This window comes from Bombina bombina, chromosome 2 (assembly GCF_027579735.1).
Source record: "Bombina bombina isolate aBomBom1 chromosome 2, aBomBom1.pri, whole genome shotgun sequence".
NCBI lineage: Eukaryota > Metazoa > Chordata > Amphibia > Anura > Bombinatoridae > Bombina > Bombina bombina.
Genome location: NC_069500.1, coordinates 70,506,683 through 70,523,659, shown reverse-complemented (window position 1 = coordinate 70,523,659; position 16,977 = coordinate 70,506,683). Strand labels below are relative to the sequence as shown.

The 16,977-nt window shown below is 37.6% G+C and overlaps 1 protein-coding gene across 1 annotated transcript in view; it reads left to right on the top strand.

The window, feature by feature from the left end:
• MYO5B (myosin VB) overlaps window positions 1–16,977 on the top strand; it is a 575,225-nt gene that overhangs the window by 512,644 nt on the left and 45,604 nt on the right. The window contains exons 28-29 of the mRNA XM_053701104.1: window positions 2,852–3,088; window positions 12,187–12,275. Of these exons, the coding sequence (XP_053557079.1) occupies window positions 2,852–3,088; window positions 12,187–12,275 (326 nt within the window). The remainder of the gene's footprint in view (window positions 1–2,851; window positions 3,089–12,186; window positions 12,276–16,977) is intronic.

The window sequence follows — 16,977 nt, the reverse complement described above, 5'->3', positions numbered from 1 at the left end:
TGCATGAAAACAGCTTGAGGTTTTTTTTTTTCTATTGATTTCAAATATTTTCTAATTAATAAAAAAGAAATACCAAATGAGTTTGAAAACTGTTTGAATTTGAAATCTATAAAGCACAGAAATACAAAACAAAGGGAACTTTAGGCTATTCAAGTAGGTTTTTGCAAAGATTTTCAGAGACCTTCATGGAAGCAAAAGCTACAAGGCCAAATGAAAGCACAACATGACAGATAATTAGTTCAGTATTAGTGATCATTTTTTTTTTTAACTTAACCTTTCACATTAATTATATAGTTTTTTTCTATTAATTGTATATTTAGCATGTTTAAACCTCAAAAACTTTCATTACAATCATTGATAAAATACGTAGTTTTGGCTCGCTAACTAATAAAATGACAACTCTTTTAATGCGTTTGAATGTCATAGAAAGAAAGATAAAAATCATTCAAGTTGAATGCAAGGGTTTCTCATGGCAAACTCTAATAAATTAGAATTTGGGTCATTGTTTATTTTTTGCCAGCAATAACTATTTGGATTTAGTGGCACAAACTATCAATAGCAAAGCTTCTAAAACCACATTTCCACCCTATCCATTCCGGATGCAGAGATTAATGAAGCTGTCAATCTTCATTCCCACTCATTCTTCCTGTCTGACTCAAGGCTTTTCGGTGCCACATTCTCAAACGTGCATCATTATTCAACTAATAGCAATAAGCACTTTCTCTCTACCTTAGGAAGGTCACAAAGTATCATAGCAACTGATTTAAGCATCAGAAAAATAACTGTTCAAGCCGAAACCCTGTGTGTTCTGGGGCCTCTTAAGAATAAAACTAATAAGGCCTTGTGGGACAGGATATTTCTTTTCTTTTTTTGCCCAGGTAGAGGTTTAAAATGTTCAAACAGCCCTCTTAATAATGCTGTGCTTTGTCCTGCCTAGAAGCTACTTCAGGTGAAGTGAGTTTCATCTTAGTGACACTATAATGTTGCTTTACATTTGTTTAAGCAGATGCCTCTACTACAGAGGTGCACCCAGATATAATATAGCCGAGATAAATACCCTTAGGGCTTAACAGGACATTTTTTATTACATCTAAAGATAGTGTTATTTAATTGCAAGTTTTTTTTAAAGAGGCAGTAAATATTACCCTGTACACTGCTGTTCGTTGTGTTTTTTAGGTCATAGTAGCGCAGGTCTCACTGCGAGTGCCGGGACCGCGCTATTATGACCTCCCTTCTGGCTGCAGGCATCTTGGAATAGCGCAAGACGAGCTATCAAAAAAGCAATCAGCGATGTACAGGGTACTTTTGAATTAACTCCTTTTGTTCACTGTGGAAGTCAAGTACGAATTTACATGTGTGAGATTATCCTATTACAATCCGTTTTCATCCCTTTATCATTGCACTTTTGCTTGCACGTAAATCATTCAAGCATTTTCTTTTTGCACTTTTGTGTCCCTTTAAATTACAGAAATGGAGGAAAAATAATGAAAGCATATTGCAAACTTGTTTTGCTATGCATCATTAAGCATCGTACATTATAATTTCAAAGTGTTTTCTGTTCCTTTAAAGGGACACTAAAGTTAAAATTAAACTTTCGTGAGTCAGATAGAGCACACAATTTTAAACAACTTCCCAATTCACTTCCATTATCTAATTGTGCACAATCTTTTTATATACACACTTTTTACAACACCAGCTCCTACTGAGCATGTGCAAGTGTATGCATTTTGTAATTGGCTGATGTGTGTCACATGATGCCGTGGAAAGGAAAATAGAACTACTAGTCATTTGAAATTCAGACTAAGTGCTTTTGCTTATTATTATGTATTTACTGATTGTGCTATATGTGGTCCTGGATTTTTCTGTGCTTCTAACACCTACTGTCTCTTAATATAACCAACTATCACTAGAAATATAAAGAAATGCATCTATTAGTATAAACACCATTCATTCTGTGCAGGATGGTGAAGGTTTGTGTTCATCAGCTAATACAGCTGTGGGGTACCAATTATATTTCCTGCGCTTTATACAGCTGTGGGGGTACCAATTATATTTCCTGCGCTATATATATATATATATATATATATATATATATATATATATATATATATATTTATATAATCAAGACGAAATCTTCACATCTATTTTTTGTTTAATACTACTTCTATACTATATATAAAAGTGAATACAAAAACAAGTTTAATTGTTATTCCCTTGTATGAATACTGCGCCACTGGCCTAGTTTAAGAATAAGTAAATAATAAATATAGTTAGAACAAACACTTTTGTACCAAACATTTATAAATTGCTGTATCTTCCTGGATCCACCCTCACTAATCATACTTTTATATGGTATTGTACGCTTAATTAACAATATTAAAGGGACACTCAAGTCAAAATTAAACTTTCATAATTCAGATAGAGCATGCAATTTTAAACAGCTTTCCAATTTATTTCTATTAACAAAATGTACACAGTCTTTTTATATTTACACTTATTGAGTCACCAGCTCCTACTGAGCATGTGCAAGAGTTTACAGAATATACGTAAATGCATTTGTGATTGGCTGATTGCTGCACAATATAAATCTGTGTTTTTGAGAAAAAATTGAGATTTATGTCACTAAAAATGGGACTTTCCATCCCACGAATTACATAGCATTAAAGTTGAATTTTCAGTTCGGTCGTATAGGAAATGATATAACATTTTAAATTATATTTTAAAGATTAGTTTCTCCCTCAGTGGATACTTTATATTAAGATAAAGTCACCAGTCAGACATTCAAGTAACTTTATTAAAACATGTTTTACTATGACAAAGTTTCAATCTACAATCACTACATTTCTGACAGAGGCAAGAACTGGAGTCCGAAAATAAGAAACTTAAAAATGACCTAAATGAGCTGAGGAAAGCCGTAGCTGATGGTGCATCTCAGAATGACTCAAATGACGAATCCAATGGGTACGAGTTACTTTTAAACCAGCTGAAATCAGCCAATGAAGAGCTGGAAGTGCGCAAAGAAGAAGTGCTTATTCTAAGGTCACAGATTGTAAATGCCGCTCAGAAAAATGACCCAGAGAAGAACATGGTAAATATTGTGAATGTTTATTGAGAGAATGAGGAAAAGGTGTTAATATGGGTTGAGGAATAAGTGAGAATGGGATAAGAAATTAACAAGAACACAAGAAAAAGAATGGTTGAGCATTTGAGATAAGGAAAGGGTGAGGATAAAGAATTGTTGAGAATATGAAATAAGGGCCTGATATAAATATGGGATGAGGAATGGATGAGAATATTTTTTAAAGAAAAAATGACAATATGAGATAAGGAATGGTAGAGAATATTGGGTGAGGAATGAATGAGAATTTGATAGGGGCAATGGATGAGAATATGGTTGTGAGAAGGGTAAGGTTATAGGGTATTAATGGGTGAGTATATTTGTTGAGATATGAATAAGAAGATGGAATGACAAATGGGGAATGCAAGAAGATGAAGGATGGGAGGAAATACTGAATAAGGAAAGGATAATGACGTTAGAAAAAAGGAGGAAAGTGCGAGGATGTGGCATGAAAATGCAGGACCACAAAGATGAGGAATTTGTGAACTGGTAGATGAAAAGTAAGTAGGAAAAAATGATTGATATGGAATGGATGAGATGTAGGTGACTTAAACGGACATTTAACACTAAATAAATGCTAGATAGAATGATGCAGTCAAAGAAAACATTAGTCTGAGAATAACATGTAGATGTAGTTTTTAAAGTTTCATTAGCCGTTTAAATATTGACAAAATAAATGTAAAGTTTTAGAGTCTATAAAACAATGGGAGCTGCCATGTTGTAACTTAGGTTACCTTCTCTGCTGTGGTCAATTAGGAAAAGTAATAAATAGGTCACTAGAGTGTGCAGCTAATGGCTGTGTGGAATAGAACTGTGTTCCGCATTTCCATTTCTAACAGGAACCGGAAAGCTCACAGTTTCAGAATAGAATTATAGGAAACGGGGACAACATAAATAATGGAAGTATATTGTAGACTTTTTTATATATATATACGAATTATCATTTTATATTTTCATCTTAAAGTGTTTAATGTCCTTTTAAAGTGATAGTGAATGCAGGTTCGGCATCTAAGCGATATTTTACATGAACTTTAATTGATCACTTCTAATAAAGATACACTGTAACTTACTTTTTAATCTAGCCTTGCCAAATATTTTTTGTGAGCTAACCGTTTGAACTGTTCTCCAAATCAGAGTTCTAGCTACAAAAAAGGTGCCGTACGGCAAGAGCACTGATTGGAGAACAGTCCAAACCGATTAGTTTTTAAGTTGGCGGCCTGAGCATGGGGTATTTTGATTTTCAGTGCTACATTAAAAAGTAAGTTAAAGCGCATCTTAATTGGCGAATTAAACTCCATCTAGAATATTGCTAACATTCTGGATCAGGATAGGACAGATTAGCATCACTTAAAATGACTGATGGGTCTTCATCACATTTCAGTAACTGATCCAGATTGTTCCATAAGGTTATAAATGGCATAGTGGTTTGCAACTCACGAGTTACCTACCAAAATAATATTTAAAAAAAATATATGTGTGTGTGTATATATATATATATATATATATATATATATATAAAATTATATATATACACAATATATATAGGTAGTAGTGAATACACCCTCCTGGGATATGTACATTGGTGCTAGCTTGTATGTATATAATAATCCAAAGGCAGCACTCATAGGACTTTCATGAAATCAGGTCAAATATTTTTTTTTTTTTTTTTTTTTTTTTTTTTTTGAAAACTGTTTTATTGATTCAAAACAAGATTGTACAATGCATTTCAAATGATATTCTTATCTATGGTAGACATATATTATATACATGGCATTGACATTATTGGTTTTGAGCTAACTATAACCCGGGTTCTTGTAAATGTCTCAAAGTCCAAAGTTTCACACCGGGGATTGATAACTGGTCTATGTTAACTTACTCTTATACTTTGAATCACAAAAAAGAGAATTGAATCTTAAAGATAATAACAGTTTGTAAACAACTTAAGCTTGCACATAAAACAAACAGAAGAAGAAAGAAAGTAAAAGAAAAAAGAAGAAAAGAAAAGGGGAAAAAGAAAATATCTGTCTTCCGCTATATTATATGTCTCGAGGAAGTACGTCTTCAAAAGAGATTTTAAAAGTGTGGTTGTCAATCTGTCCTTTCGTTCATTAGTCCTTCTAAAGAAAGTCTTGTTGAAGTGCCCCCCCTGGGGGCCTAGGAGCTAAGTTTCCGTGGATGCAGTTGGGGCGCCATCTCGTCTACCACCCTCCCATAGGAATTTTATGTCTGCTAGCATGTGTGCTTTCCCCCTCTTAGTGTAGCCATATTCCTCCATGTTTAGGAGGTCAGTTACTTTGTCTATCCAGTTTGTCAATGTCGGTGAGTAGGGGGTCTTCCAGTGTAAGGCTATGAGCGATTTGGCTCCTGTCATGCTCATTTGGAGTATAGTCAGTCTTAATTTGCATGGTAGTTTCGGCAGGTCATTCAGTAGCGCAATTCTAGGCGACAAAGAGATGTCATTCCCCAGTAGTGGTCTAAGATAACTTTCCACTGCGCTCCACAGGGGTTGTACCTTGGGGCAACTCCACCACATATGTAGGTAGGTGCCTCTCCCCTCACACCCTCGCCAGCATTTCCCTGAGCTTTCAGGGTAGATAGATTGTAACCTCTCCGGGGTGAGGTACCAACGTGATAAGACCTTGTAGTTGAGTTCTAGGGCTTGGGGGGAGGTTGAGGCTTTCCCTGTTCGCATGAAAATGTATTGCCAATCTTCTATCTGTAACTCAGTGCGAATTTCTGTATGCCAGTGATGTGTGTATGAAGGGAGTTGTTGTGCATGTTTTCCTTGGATCATTTTCTTTGCTAAAGACAGTGAATGTCTTGCTGTTCCTTTAGTGATGCAGTGGCTCTCAAATGGGGTTAGCTCCCTCAGGTAGTCCTGTCTGTGGGGTGATGTATGTACAAAGTGAGCTAACTGGGAATATTTTAACCATCCTGAATAACTACCTCCTAGTATGTCATTCAAATCTTCTTTCTTTTTGAGCTTCCCCCGTGTAACAAATTCATTTAATGGAATAGTATACCCCCAGCCCGTCAATCTCCTTTGACCTTTATCCAATCCCCCTATTAGTTCTGCATTTCTCGGGATTGGGAATAGTGGAGAACGAACTCCCGAGATATGTTTTCTCCTTGTGGTGATTAAATCCCAAGATTCAAATGTTCTACGGTGTATGGTAAGCTCTGTACACTGGGGTGGTCTGAGTTCTTTAGGGACCCAACAAAGGGCTCCTACCTCAGGGGTTTTGAGGATGTGGGAATCTATTGCTACCCACGCTTTAGTATCAGCCGACCTGTGCCAATCTATTACTCTCTGCAACGTTACTGCGTCTAGATAATCTTGTATACAAGGTAAGCCCAATCCTCCCCTATCCTGTGTTCTATATAGGTTTTCCCTATTCACCCTCGGCTTAATTTTCCCCCAAATAAATAGATTGATAAGTTTTTGTATATGCACTACATACCATTTGGGGACTGGGATTGGGAGGGTTTGGAATACGTACAAGACCCTGGGCAAGACTGTCATTTTAACACATTGAGTTCTCCCCCACCATGTAATTGGTTTAGATGACCATGTATTGAGGTCTACTTGTAGTTTGCGAGAAAGTGTCAGGTAGTTTTCGTCGAATAGTTGTGCCATGTTTGGGGAGATATTTACCCCCAGATATTTTAAAGATTTTTCTTGTAGTTTTAATGGGCATATCTCACTGATGGAGCGAAAGTTGGAAGTAGGGAGTGATATGTTTAAAATTTCTGATTTATGTTTGTTAACTAGGAAGTTGGAGAATTTACCAAAGGTGTCTATTTGTCGCAGCACTTCAGGTATACTGGTGAGGGGATCTGCTAGTGAAAATAAGATGTCGTCTGCGTACATCGCTACTTTAAAGCTATGAGGTCCTATTGGGATTCCTTTAATCTCTTCGTTCTGCCTGATGTTAGCTGCAAGGACTTCCATAGTCAGGATAAACAGTATGGGGGATAAGGGGCAGCCCTGTCTCGTCCCATTTTTTATGTCAAAGGGATCTGAAAGCATTCCATTGGCTTTGACTCTAGCTGTAGGTTGGGAATATAAACTAAGTATACGTTGTATCATTTTGGGGCCGAATCCTTGGGAATGTAAAGTTTCTTTTAGAAAGGTCCAATTAATGCGATCGAATGCCTTTTCGGCATCTGTCCCTATAAGGACTGAAGGGATGTTATAACGTTTGGCATAAGAGGACAAGGTAACCGCCCTAATTGTGTTGTCCCTGGCTTCCCTCCCAGGGACAAAACCCACCTGATCCGTATGTATGAGGGAGCTAAGTATTCCATTAATTCGTGTGGCCAAAATCTTGCCCAGAATCTTGACGTCCGAATTTAAGAGGGATATAGGCCTGTAACTACCCGGGTCGGTGGGGTCTTTGTTGGGTTTTGGTATGACCGAAATATGTGCCATCAGCATATCCCTAGAGAGAGTAGGGTTTTCGTCTAAGGTGTTGAATAAGTGCAATAGGTGTGGAGCTAGAATACCTTTAAAGGATTTGTAGTATGCGTTGGTAAAGCCGTCGGGACCTGGGCTCTTTCCTGTGGGTAAATTGGTAATGGCTCTAACAACTTCTGTTAATGATATGGGAGCTTCCAAAGCTTCCTTTTGTGTTTGATCTAAGGCCGGAAGGTCTGCGGCTTTTATATATTCCTGCATGTCTTTCAAGTGTTCCAACGTGTCTATGCTGTCTAAATTGTATAGCTTAGAATAGAATTTACTAAAATAGTCTGCTATTTGTTTGCTATCATGTAAGTGTTGTTTGTCTGTGGTCACTAGCTTTTCCACTTGGGATCTAGCGCGTTGGGCTTGTAAGAGTTTAGCGAGGAGAGGGCCTGATCGGTTTCCTTCGTAAGCATATAGCTTCCTAATATTTAGAGCTTTTCTTTGTGCTTCCTTCCTTAAAATATGATTTAGATCCTGTCTGGTTTTGGTTAACATGGTGTATATCATAGTATCTGATGGTGCATTTTTGTGTTGGAGTTCTAAATTCCCAAGTTGCCCTGTCAAAGTGTGTACTTTCTCATTATATGTCTTCCTCCTAAATGACAATTGTTTGATGCATTCTCCCCTCATAACAGCCTTATGGGCTTCCCATACCAGTTTAGGTTTCATATCAGGTGTAGCATTTATTTGGAAATATTCCCGTAATGTCTTAGTCAGGGTCTCTTTGGTTGCTGGATCGTTGAGGAGCGAGCTGTCTAATCTCCATATGAAGGGGGTGATAGGGTGATTGGGCCATTTCAGATTGATGCTTATCTGGGAGTGATCTGACCAGGCAGTTGGCTGAATATCGGATTCTGTGGCTAGAGCTAGGTGGTGTCTCTCAATTAAGAGGTAATCTATTCTCGTGTAGACTGCCCAGGGGTGAGAATAAAACGTGTAGTTTCTTTGTGAACTATGCTGTATTCGCCAGACATCTATCAGGCCTAGCTGTGACAGGCAATTATAAATCGCGTTTGGGGGTCGGGCTAAGGAGGGTGTCTTCCCAGAGGAGGAATCTAACGTGGGGTCTAATGTGACATTCAAATCCCCACCCAAAATTAAAGTCCCCTTCTTATTATCGTTTATTAGTTTGCTAAGTTGGTTGAAGAATTTCGCCTTATGATTATTGGGAGCATATACATTTGCTAAGGTCACCGGGTTGTTAAATAGTGTCCCTATTAGTATCAGAATTCTACCCTCATCATCTGTTACTTTTTTCGTTAGTTTAAAATGAATATTCTTGTGTAGCAGAATCCCCACACCATTTGCTTTTTTACCTGGTAGGGAGTTAAAATAAACCTCTGGATGTGACTTGGAGAGGAATCTAGGTTCCGCCTGCTCTTTGAAATGGGTTTCCTGAATAAAGATAATCGAGTCTTTGTGTTTAGCAAAGCATCGCAGTGCTATTGAGCGTTTTGTGGGAGAGTTTAGTCCCTTCACATTTTGTGAAATAAGCGTCAATGTGTTGTCAGTCATTTGTGAGTGTGTCGAGTATATGTAAAAGCTCTTACCCCATGTAGGTATTCAGCAGTGGTAGTTGTCAAAGCGGCTGCATCAGGATGACCTGGCTTGTAGTAAAGGACAGAAAGGAAGAAGGTCGGATAAGGTGACTTTACCCTTTTAAGTGGAGCAGAAGTGACAGACATGAGAGGAAAAACAAAAGAAAAATTAACATAACTGTAATAATACAAATCTTTTAACAAAATCTTGATACATCTCAATAGTGCAAATAAGGGGTATAAACCCATATCTACTGGAAGTCGGGGGACTATGGGAAGCAAGAGAAGGAAGTGGAGGGAAAGGGGGGAGAAGCTGAAGGTGGATGGAGGGAAGGGTCGGGGAGAAAAGGGAGGAAGGGGGAAGGGGCGAGGAGGGAATAGAAGGGAGGGAGAAGAGCAGCTGGCCAAAGTAACAGTAGTAGTAGTAAAGGGGGATTAAGAACCAAGTTTGGCCAGCTCTGTTTCCGGGGCGGGACCCGAACCGGGATGGGGAAATTGGAGGTAATTCAACTAATGGAACATTTCAACTCTTTCAAATAAACCCCTCAAATCATTCAATTACAGTGAAGGCAGTTTATAATAACTATTTCAATATATTAACTGTTGATCAAACCTAACATATCTGGTGAAGCCTATGAGGCTAGCAGTCAGCACTTGGCATCGAGTCACCTAAGAAGAAAGACTCTGTATATGTCATGCAGCAATTCAGGTTATATCTTCTTCTTCTCCGTCTCCAGTCAAGGAGCCAGAGGGGGTGTTTCTCCTTTTTTTCGGGACTGTTGTCCATTCTGGGCGTTGTGGCCTCTGTGGGAGGTTAGTCTGAGTTTTATTACCCCGGTCTGGGGCTTTTAAAGATGGAAGGGATGGTTGCGATATTTCCAATTGCTTGCAGAAGCTCTCTATGTCCTCAGGGCTCCTATATGTATAGATCTTGTCGTCCTTTGTGACTTTGATGGAAAAAGGGAAGCCCCATCTATATGGGATGCCAAGGTCGGTTAAATGCAGAGTTAGGTACCGTGCTTCTTTTCGTTTCGCCAATGTGAGGCTGCTAAGGTCTGCATATATCTGTATACTGTCTTCCCCAAAAATGATCGGTGATTTCTTTCTCGCTGCCTGCAAAATTCTCTCTTTGTCTGTAAATTTATGACAGCACAAGACAATGTCCCTTGGAGGAGCTGTTGCGGAAGGCCGTGCTCTCAAGGCCCTATGTGCTCTGTCCAGAACAATAGTTTCGCCTGTATTCAGATCCAGCAAGTATTTAAATAAGTTTTGTAGGTATGAGGCTATTTGTGCTTGAAGTATCTGCTCCGGGACACCTCTGATTCTGAGGTTCTGTCGTCTACCTCGATTGTCGAGGTCCTCCATTTGTTCCTGCAGCCGTACTATCGCTGTATTCTGTTGTTGAACAGCTTCTTCTAGGTTATCTGAGGTTTTAGTCGTTTCTTCTACTTGTTCTTCTAGCAACATCACTCTATTTCCTAAAGCAGTAATTTCTTTCTTTACCCCTGCTAAACCTTCCTTAATCGCTTGGTTAACCTGTGACATGAAAAAGGTAAGATCCTTCTTGGTGGGAAGGTTGTCCAAGTCAGCTTTTGTGAGTGGGGTGTTTTGAGTGTCGCCCCATTGTGAGTTTTCTTCCAAGCCATCTGCGCTGTCTTCAGTAAGCATGTTTGTGTTTGAGGATGTTAGCCCTTCTTGGGGTTTGAAAAAGCATTTAGCTTGGTATTTGCAGACATAGCTGGTTTATTTGACTTTTCAGCTTTATGCTTGTTGCGTGATGCCATGTTGGTCTTTTATTTAGAGGTATCTCGGCTGCGGATTCCGCGCCCTCGTGATTATGAGAAGGGAAAAGTTTGTGTAACCTCAGAATGTTCTATGTATTTGCTGCTGTTAAATGTTCCACTGTCACCCAATGATGAGTGTGGGCTGCATCTAATTTGTATAGGTGTCGTCCGGAGGAATTCTTTGACCGTTTTAAATAAGGACAGGCTGATTGTTTATAAATATAGTTACTGTCCCTGCGGCTTTTCTGGCATGGAGGCCGGTTTTAGCATTATCCCCCCTCGGGGGTTTCCATGTTAGGCTGAAATAATATTGAGGGCCTGCCAGGAGTGCAGTTTGTAGAGGCTTATGTAGATTGATATCTCGTGTTTCAGGGGGGGCCTAAGTGCTAGGTCAGTCTCTGCTTGTAATGTCCCTTGTGAGCCCCTGTCGTGTGCATTAAATGTATACTTGCGGTCAGCTGTAGGTGTAGGTAATCAGCGGCATCGATGTCCAGCTCCTTTTTGGTCCCTGTTACATTCAGAGTGGGTTGCTTTGGTCCGCTTGCTGCTAATTGTTCTCACCGCTGCTGCCTAGTATGTGTTGTAGCTGCGTCACCATGCTCCTGCGCGATGCTTAGGCCTCGGGGTCGGCGTTCTCACAAAATTGTGTTGATGTGGGGGTTTTTCACCCATGTTAGGCTCCCAAGGTGGTCGGATAGATGATGCCTCCTAATGGCAGTAAATTAGTGTTTGATACTGCCCGGGGGACCCGCCACCCGGTTTCAGAGCTCCGGAGCTATCTTATTCTGCGGCCATGTTCTTCGTCGGCCGACTCCGCCCCTCCAGGTCAAATATTTAATAATTTATTATCTTATGTGTGTGTGTATATATATATATATATATATATATATATATATATATAATTTTTTTTATTTAAGGCAGCATGAAATATCAAGTAAACAAAAAAAGGGAGTGCATACAAATTCTTAAGTACCCTTTATGGTTTACGTTTGTACCGTGCAATAGCAGACATTCCAGGTGTGACTTCCTGTTTCAGTAGCATGAAATATCACATAAGGGCATGAACAGGGATAGCTAATCCCCAAACAGCAAGCAAATAAAGGTAGTCAAGTCTGTGTTCTCTTCTTTAAAAAGGACCTTTATTAATACACATCAGTTGGCTACAAAATCATTTGAGCTGGACCATGTATATCAATAAAGGTCATTTAAATGTCATATTTTAGGGTTACATTTTTTCTTTGTATGTATTTATTTAAGCAAATGCTTATTTTGTTCTTTCAGGTAACAGAAGCAAATTGGGAAAACAGTAACAAACAAGTGGATCAAGACGATGCAATTGAAGCATATCACGGTGTCTGTGAGACTAACAGGTAAACCCATTTCAAATAAGTTTTGTGCAGGATCAAACCACCAACGTGTGATTGTATAGCCAGAGCAACATGAGTTGTACAAAGAGACCAGGAGAATGTTGTTTGAAAGTTACTTATTATGCATAGGGCCAAGAACTGGTAATGTTACAGCAAGGAGTGCATGTTTGTAATGTTACAGCAAGGACAACATGTTTGTAATGTTACAGCAAGGAGTACATGTTTGTAATGTTACAGGAAGGAGTACATGTTTGTAATGTTACAGCGAGGAGTACATGTTTGTAATGTTACAGCGAGAAGTACATGTTTGTAATGTTACAGCAAGGAGTACATGTTTGTAATGTTACAGCAAGGAGTACATGTTTGTAATGTTACAGGAAGGAGTACATGTTTGTAATGTTACAGGAAGGAGTACATGTTTGTAATGTTACAGCAAGGAGTACATGTTTGTAATGTTACAGGAAGGAGTACATGTTTGTAATGTTACAGGAAGGAGTACATGTTTGTAATGTTACAGCAAGGACAACATGTTTGTAATGTTACAGCAAGGAGTACATGTTTGTAATGTTACAGCAAGGACAACATGTTTGTAATGTTATAGCAAGGAGTACATGTTTGTAATGTTACAGGAAGGAGTACATGTTTGTAATGTTACAGGAAGGAGTACATGTTTGTAATGTTACAGGAAGGAGTACATGTTTGTAATGTTACAGCAAGGACAACATGTTTGTAATGTTACAGCAAGGAGTGCATGTTTGTAATGTTACAGCAAGGACAACATGTTTGTAATGTTACAGCAAGGAGTACATGTTTGTAATGTTACAGGAAGGAGTACATGTTTGTAATGTTACAGCAAGGAGTACATGTTTGTAATGTTACAGGAAGGAGTACATGTTTGTAATGTTACAGGAAGGAGTACATGTTTGTAATGTTACAGGAAGGAGTACATGTTTGTAATGTTACAGGAAGGAGTACATGTTTGTAATGTTACAGCAAGGAGTGCATGTTTGTAATGTTAGAGCGAGGAGTACATGTTTGTAATGTTACAGCAAGGACAATATGTTTGTAATGTTACAGCAAGGACAACAGGTTTTTAATGTTACAGCAAGGAGTACATGTTTGTAATGTTACAGCAAGGACAACAGGTTTTTAATGTTACAGCAATGAGTACATGTTTGTAATGTTACAGCGAGGAGTACATGTTTGTAATGTTACAGGAAGGAGTACATGTTTGTAATGTTACAGCAAGGAGTATATTTTTGTAATGTTACAGCGAGGAGTACATGTTTGTAATGTTAGAGCGAGGAGTACATGTTTGTAATGTTACAGCAAGGACAATATGTTTGTAATGTTACAGCAAGGACAACAGGTTTTTAATGTTACAGCAAGGAGTACATGTTTGTAATGTTACAGCAAGGACAACAGGTTTTTAATGTTACAGCAATGAGTACATGTTTGTAATGTTACAGCGAGGAGTACATGTTTGTAATTTTACAGCGAGGAGTACGTGTTTGTAATGTTACAGCGAGGAGTACGTGTTTGTAATTTTACAGCGAGGAGTATGTGTTTGTAATGTTACAGCGGGGAGTACGTGCTTGTAATGTTACAGCGGGGAGTACATGTTTGTAATGTTACAGAAAGGAGTAGAGGTTTGTAATGTTACAGCGAGGACTACGTGTTTGTAATGTTACAGCAATGAGTAAATGTTTGTAATGTTACAGCAATGAGTACATGTTTGTAATGTTACAGCAATGAGTACATGTTTGTAATGTTACAGCAATGAGTACATGTTTGTAATGTTACAGCAATGAGTACATGTTTGTAATGTAACAGCAAGGAGTACATGTTTGTAATGTTACAGCAAGGAGTACATGTTTGTAATGTTACAGCAAGGAGTACATGTTTGTAATGTTACAGCAATGAGTACATGTTTGTAATGTTACAGCAAGGAGTACTTGTTTGTAATGTTACAGCAAGGAGTACGTGTTTGTAATGTTACAGCAAAGAGTACGTGTTTGTAATGTTACAGCGAGGAGTACATGTTTGTAATGTTACAGCGAGGAGTACATGTTTGTAATGTTACAGCAATGAGTACATGTTTGTAATGTTACAGCAATGAGTACATGTTTGTAATGTTACAGCAAGGACAACATGTTTGTAATGTTACAGCAATGAGTACATGTTTGTAATGTTACAGCAATGAGTACATGTTTGTAATGTTACAGCAAGGACAACATGTTTGTAATGTTACAGCAAGGACAACATGTTTGTAATGTTACAGCAAGGACAACATGTTTGTAATGTTACAGCAAGGACAACATGTTTGTAATGTTACAGCAAGGAGTACATGTTTGTAATGTTACAGCAAGGAGTACATGTTTGTAATGTTACAGCAATGAGTACATGTTTGTAATGTTACAGCAAGGAGTACGTGTTTGTAATGTTACAGCAAGGAGTACATGTTTGTAATGTTACAGCAAGGACAACATGTTTGTAATGTTACAGCAAGGAGTACATGTTTGTAATGTTACAGCAAGGAGTACATGTTTGTAATGTTACAGCAATGAGTACATGTTTGTAATGTTACAGCAAGGAGTACGTGTTTGTAATGTTACAGCAAAGAGTACATGTTTGTAATGTTACAGCGAGGAGTACATGTTTGTAATGTTACAGCGAGGAGTACATGTTTGTAATGTTACAGCAATGAGTACATGTTTGTAATGTTACAGCAAGGACAACATGTTTGTAATGTTACATCGAGGAGTACGTGTTTGTAATGTTACAGCGAGGAGTACATGTTTGTAATGTTACAGCAAGGAGTACATGTTTGTAATGTTACAGCAAGGACAACAGGTTTTTAATGTTACAGCAAGGAGTACATGTTTGTAATGTTACAGCAAGGACAACAGGTTTTTAATGTTACAGCAATGAGTACATGTTTGTAATGTTACAGCGAGGAGTACATGTTTGTAATTTTACAGCGAGGAGTACGTGTTTGTAATGTTACAGCGAGGAGTACGTGCTTGTAATGTTACAGCGGGGAGTACATGTTTGTAATGTTACAGAAAGGAGTAGAGGTTTGTAATGTTACAGCGAGGACTACGTGTTTGTAATGTTACAGCAATGAGTAAATGTTTGTACTGTTACAGCAATGAGTACATGTTTGTAATGTTACAGCAATGAGTACATGTTTGTAATGTTACAGCGAGGAGTACATGTTTGTAATGTTACAAGGACTACATGTTTGTAATGTTACAGCAATGAGTACATGTTTGTAATGTTACAGCGAGGAGTACATGTTTGTAATGTTACAAGGACTACATGTTTGTAATGTTACAGAGAGGAGTACATGTTTGTAATGTTACAGCGAGGAGTACATGTTTGTAATGTTACAGCGAGGAGTACATGTTTGTAATGTTACAAGGACTACATGTTTGTAATGTTACAGCGAGGAGTACATGTTTGTAATGTTACAAGGACTACATGTTTGTAATGTTACAAGGACTACATGTTTGTAATGTTACAGCGAGGAGTACATGTTTGTAATGTTACAGCAATGAGTACATGTTTGTAATGTTACAGCGAGGAGTACATGTTTGTAATGTTACAAGGACTACATGTTTGTAATGTTACAACAAGGAGTACATGTTTGTAATGTTACAAGGACTACATGTTTGTAATGTTACAGCGAGGAGTACATGTTTGTAATGTTAAGAGGGATAATGTAAAATATGAAAAAAAGGCAAATTAAACTCAAAGGGCCAGATTACGAGTGGGGCGCTAACGGTTACGTGCAATTGATATCGGGTTTATCTCAGCTGTTTGCGTGCAACAGATGTAGAGCACATATTACAATGTGAAAGTAAACGTGATTACTGGAGTACAATTGACCCGGGATAGTGAGTTCTCAGAGCTCAACTGTTATGCAAAACAAAAAAAGTGTCAGAAAACGCATCAAAAATACATTGCAAAGTACAGTTACACTCATAATAACACTATCTAATACAATTATTTTAAGAAACTATTGCACAAAACAGTTATAAGGGCTCAAAGCTATGAGGTCTCAGGTGAAAAAAGGCACCTAAAGAGCTTTAACATAGTGACACACACACACACACACACATATATATATATATATATATATATATATATACATGTCTAAATATGTATATATTTGTATGCATATGTATTTATATGTGTAAATATGTATTTACAGACATATATACACATATAAACACATACATACATATGAATACATATAAATACATATATATATATATATATATATCAGTGCATTGGAGCCCTTTGCAGTCAAGTAGATGAAAACATGAAAAATCATATTTATGCAATATTCATATTTAATAAAGTGTTATGCTGTGTATTTATTGTAAATATTTTACAATGTTCTACACATAGCAGAATATGTTCTAAGTATGTTTAAATAGATATTCCTATATTAATCTGTATATACAGTATATCTATACCTATAAATAATTATATATATATATATATATATATATATATATATATATATATATACATATATATATATAGGTATAGATATATATTTTACCAAAATACCATCAGATATATGTAGAAATATGTATTTAAGAATAAATAGAACATATTCTGCTATGTGAAGAACATTGGAACGTGAAATATTCATATTTTTATGTCGGGTTACCACACTTAAAAATTTGTGATC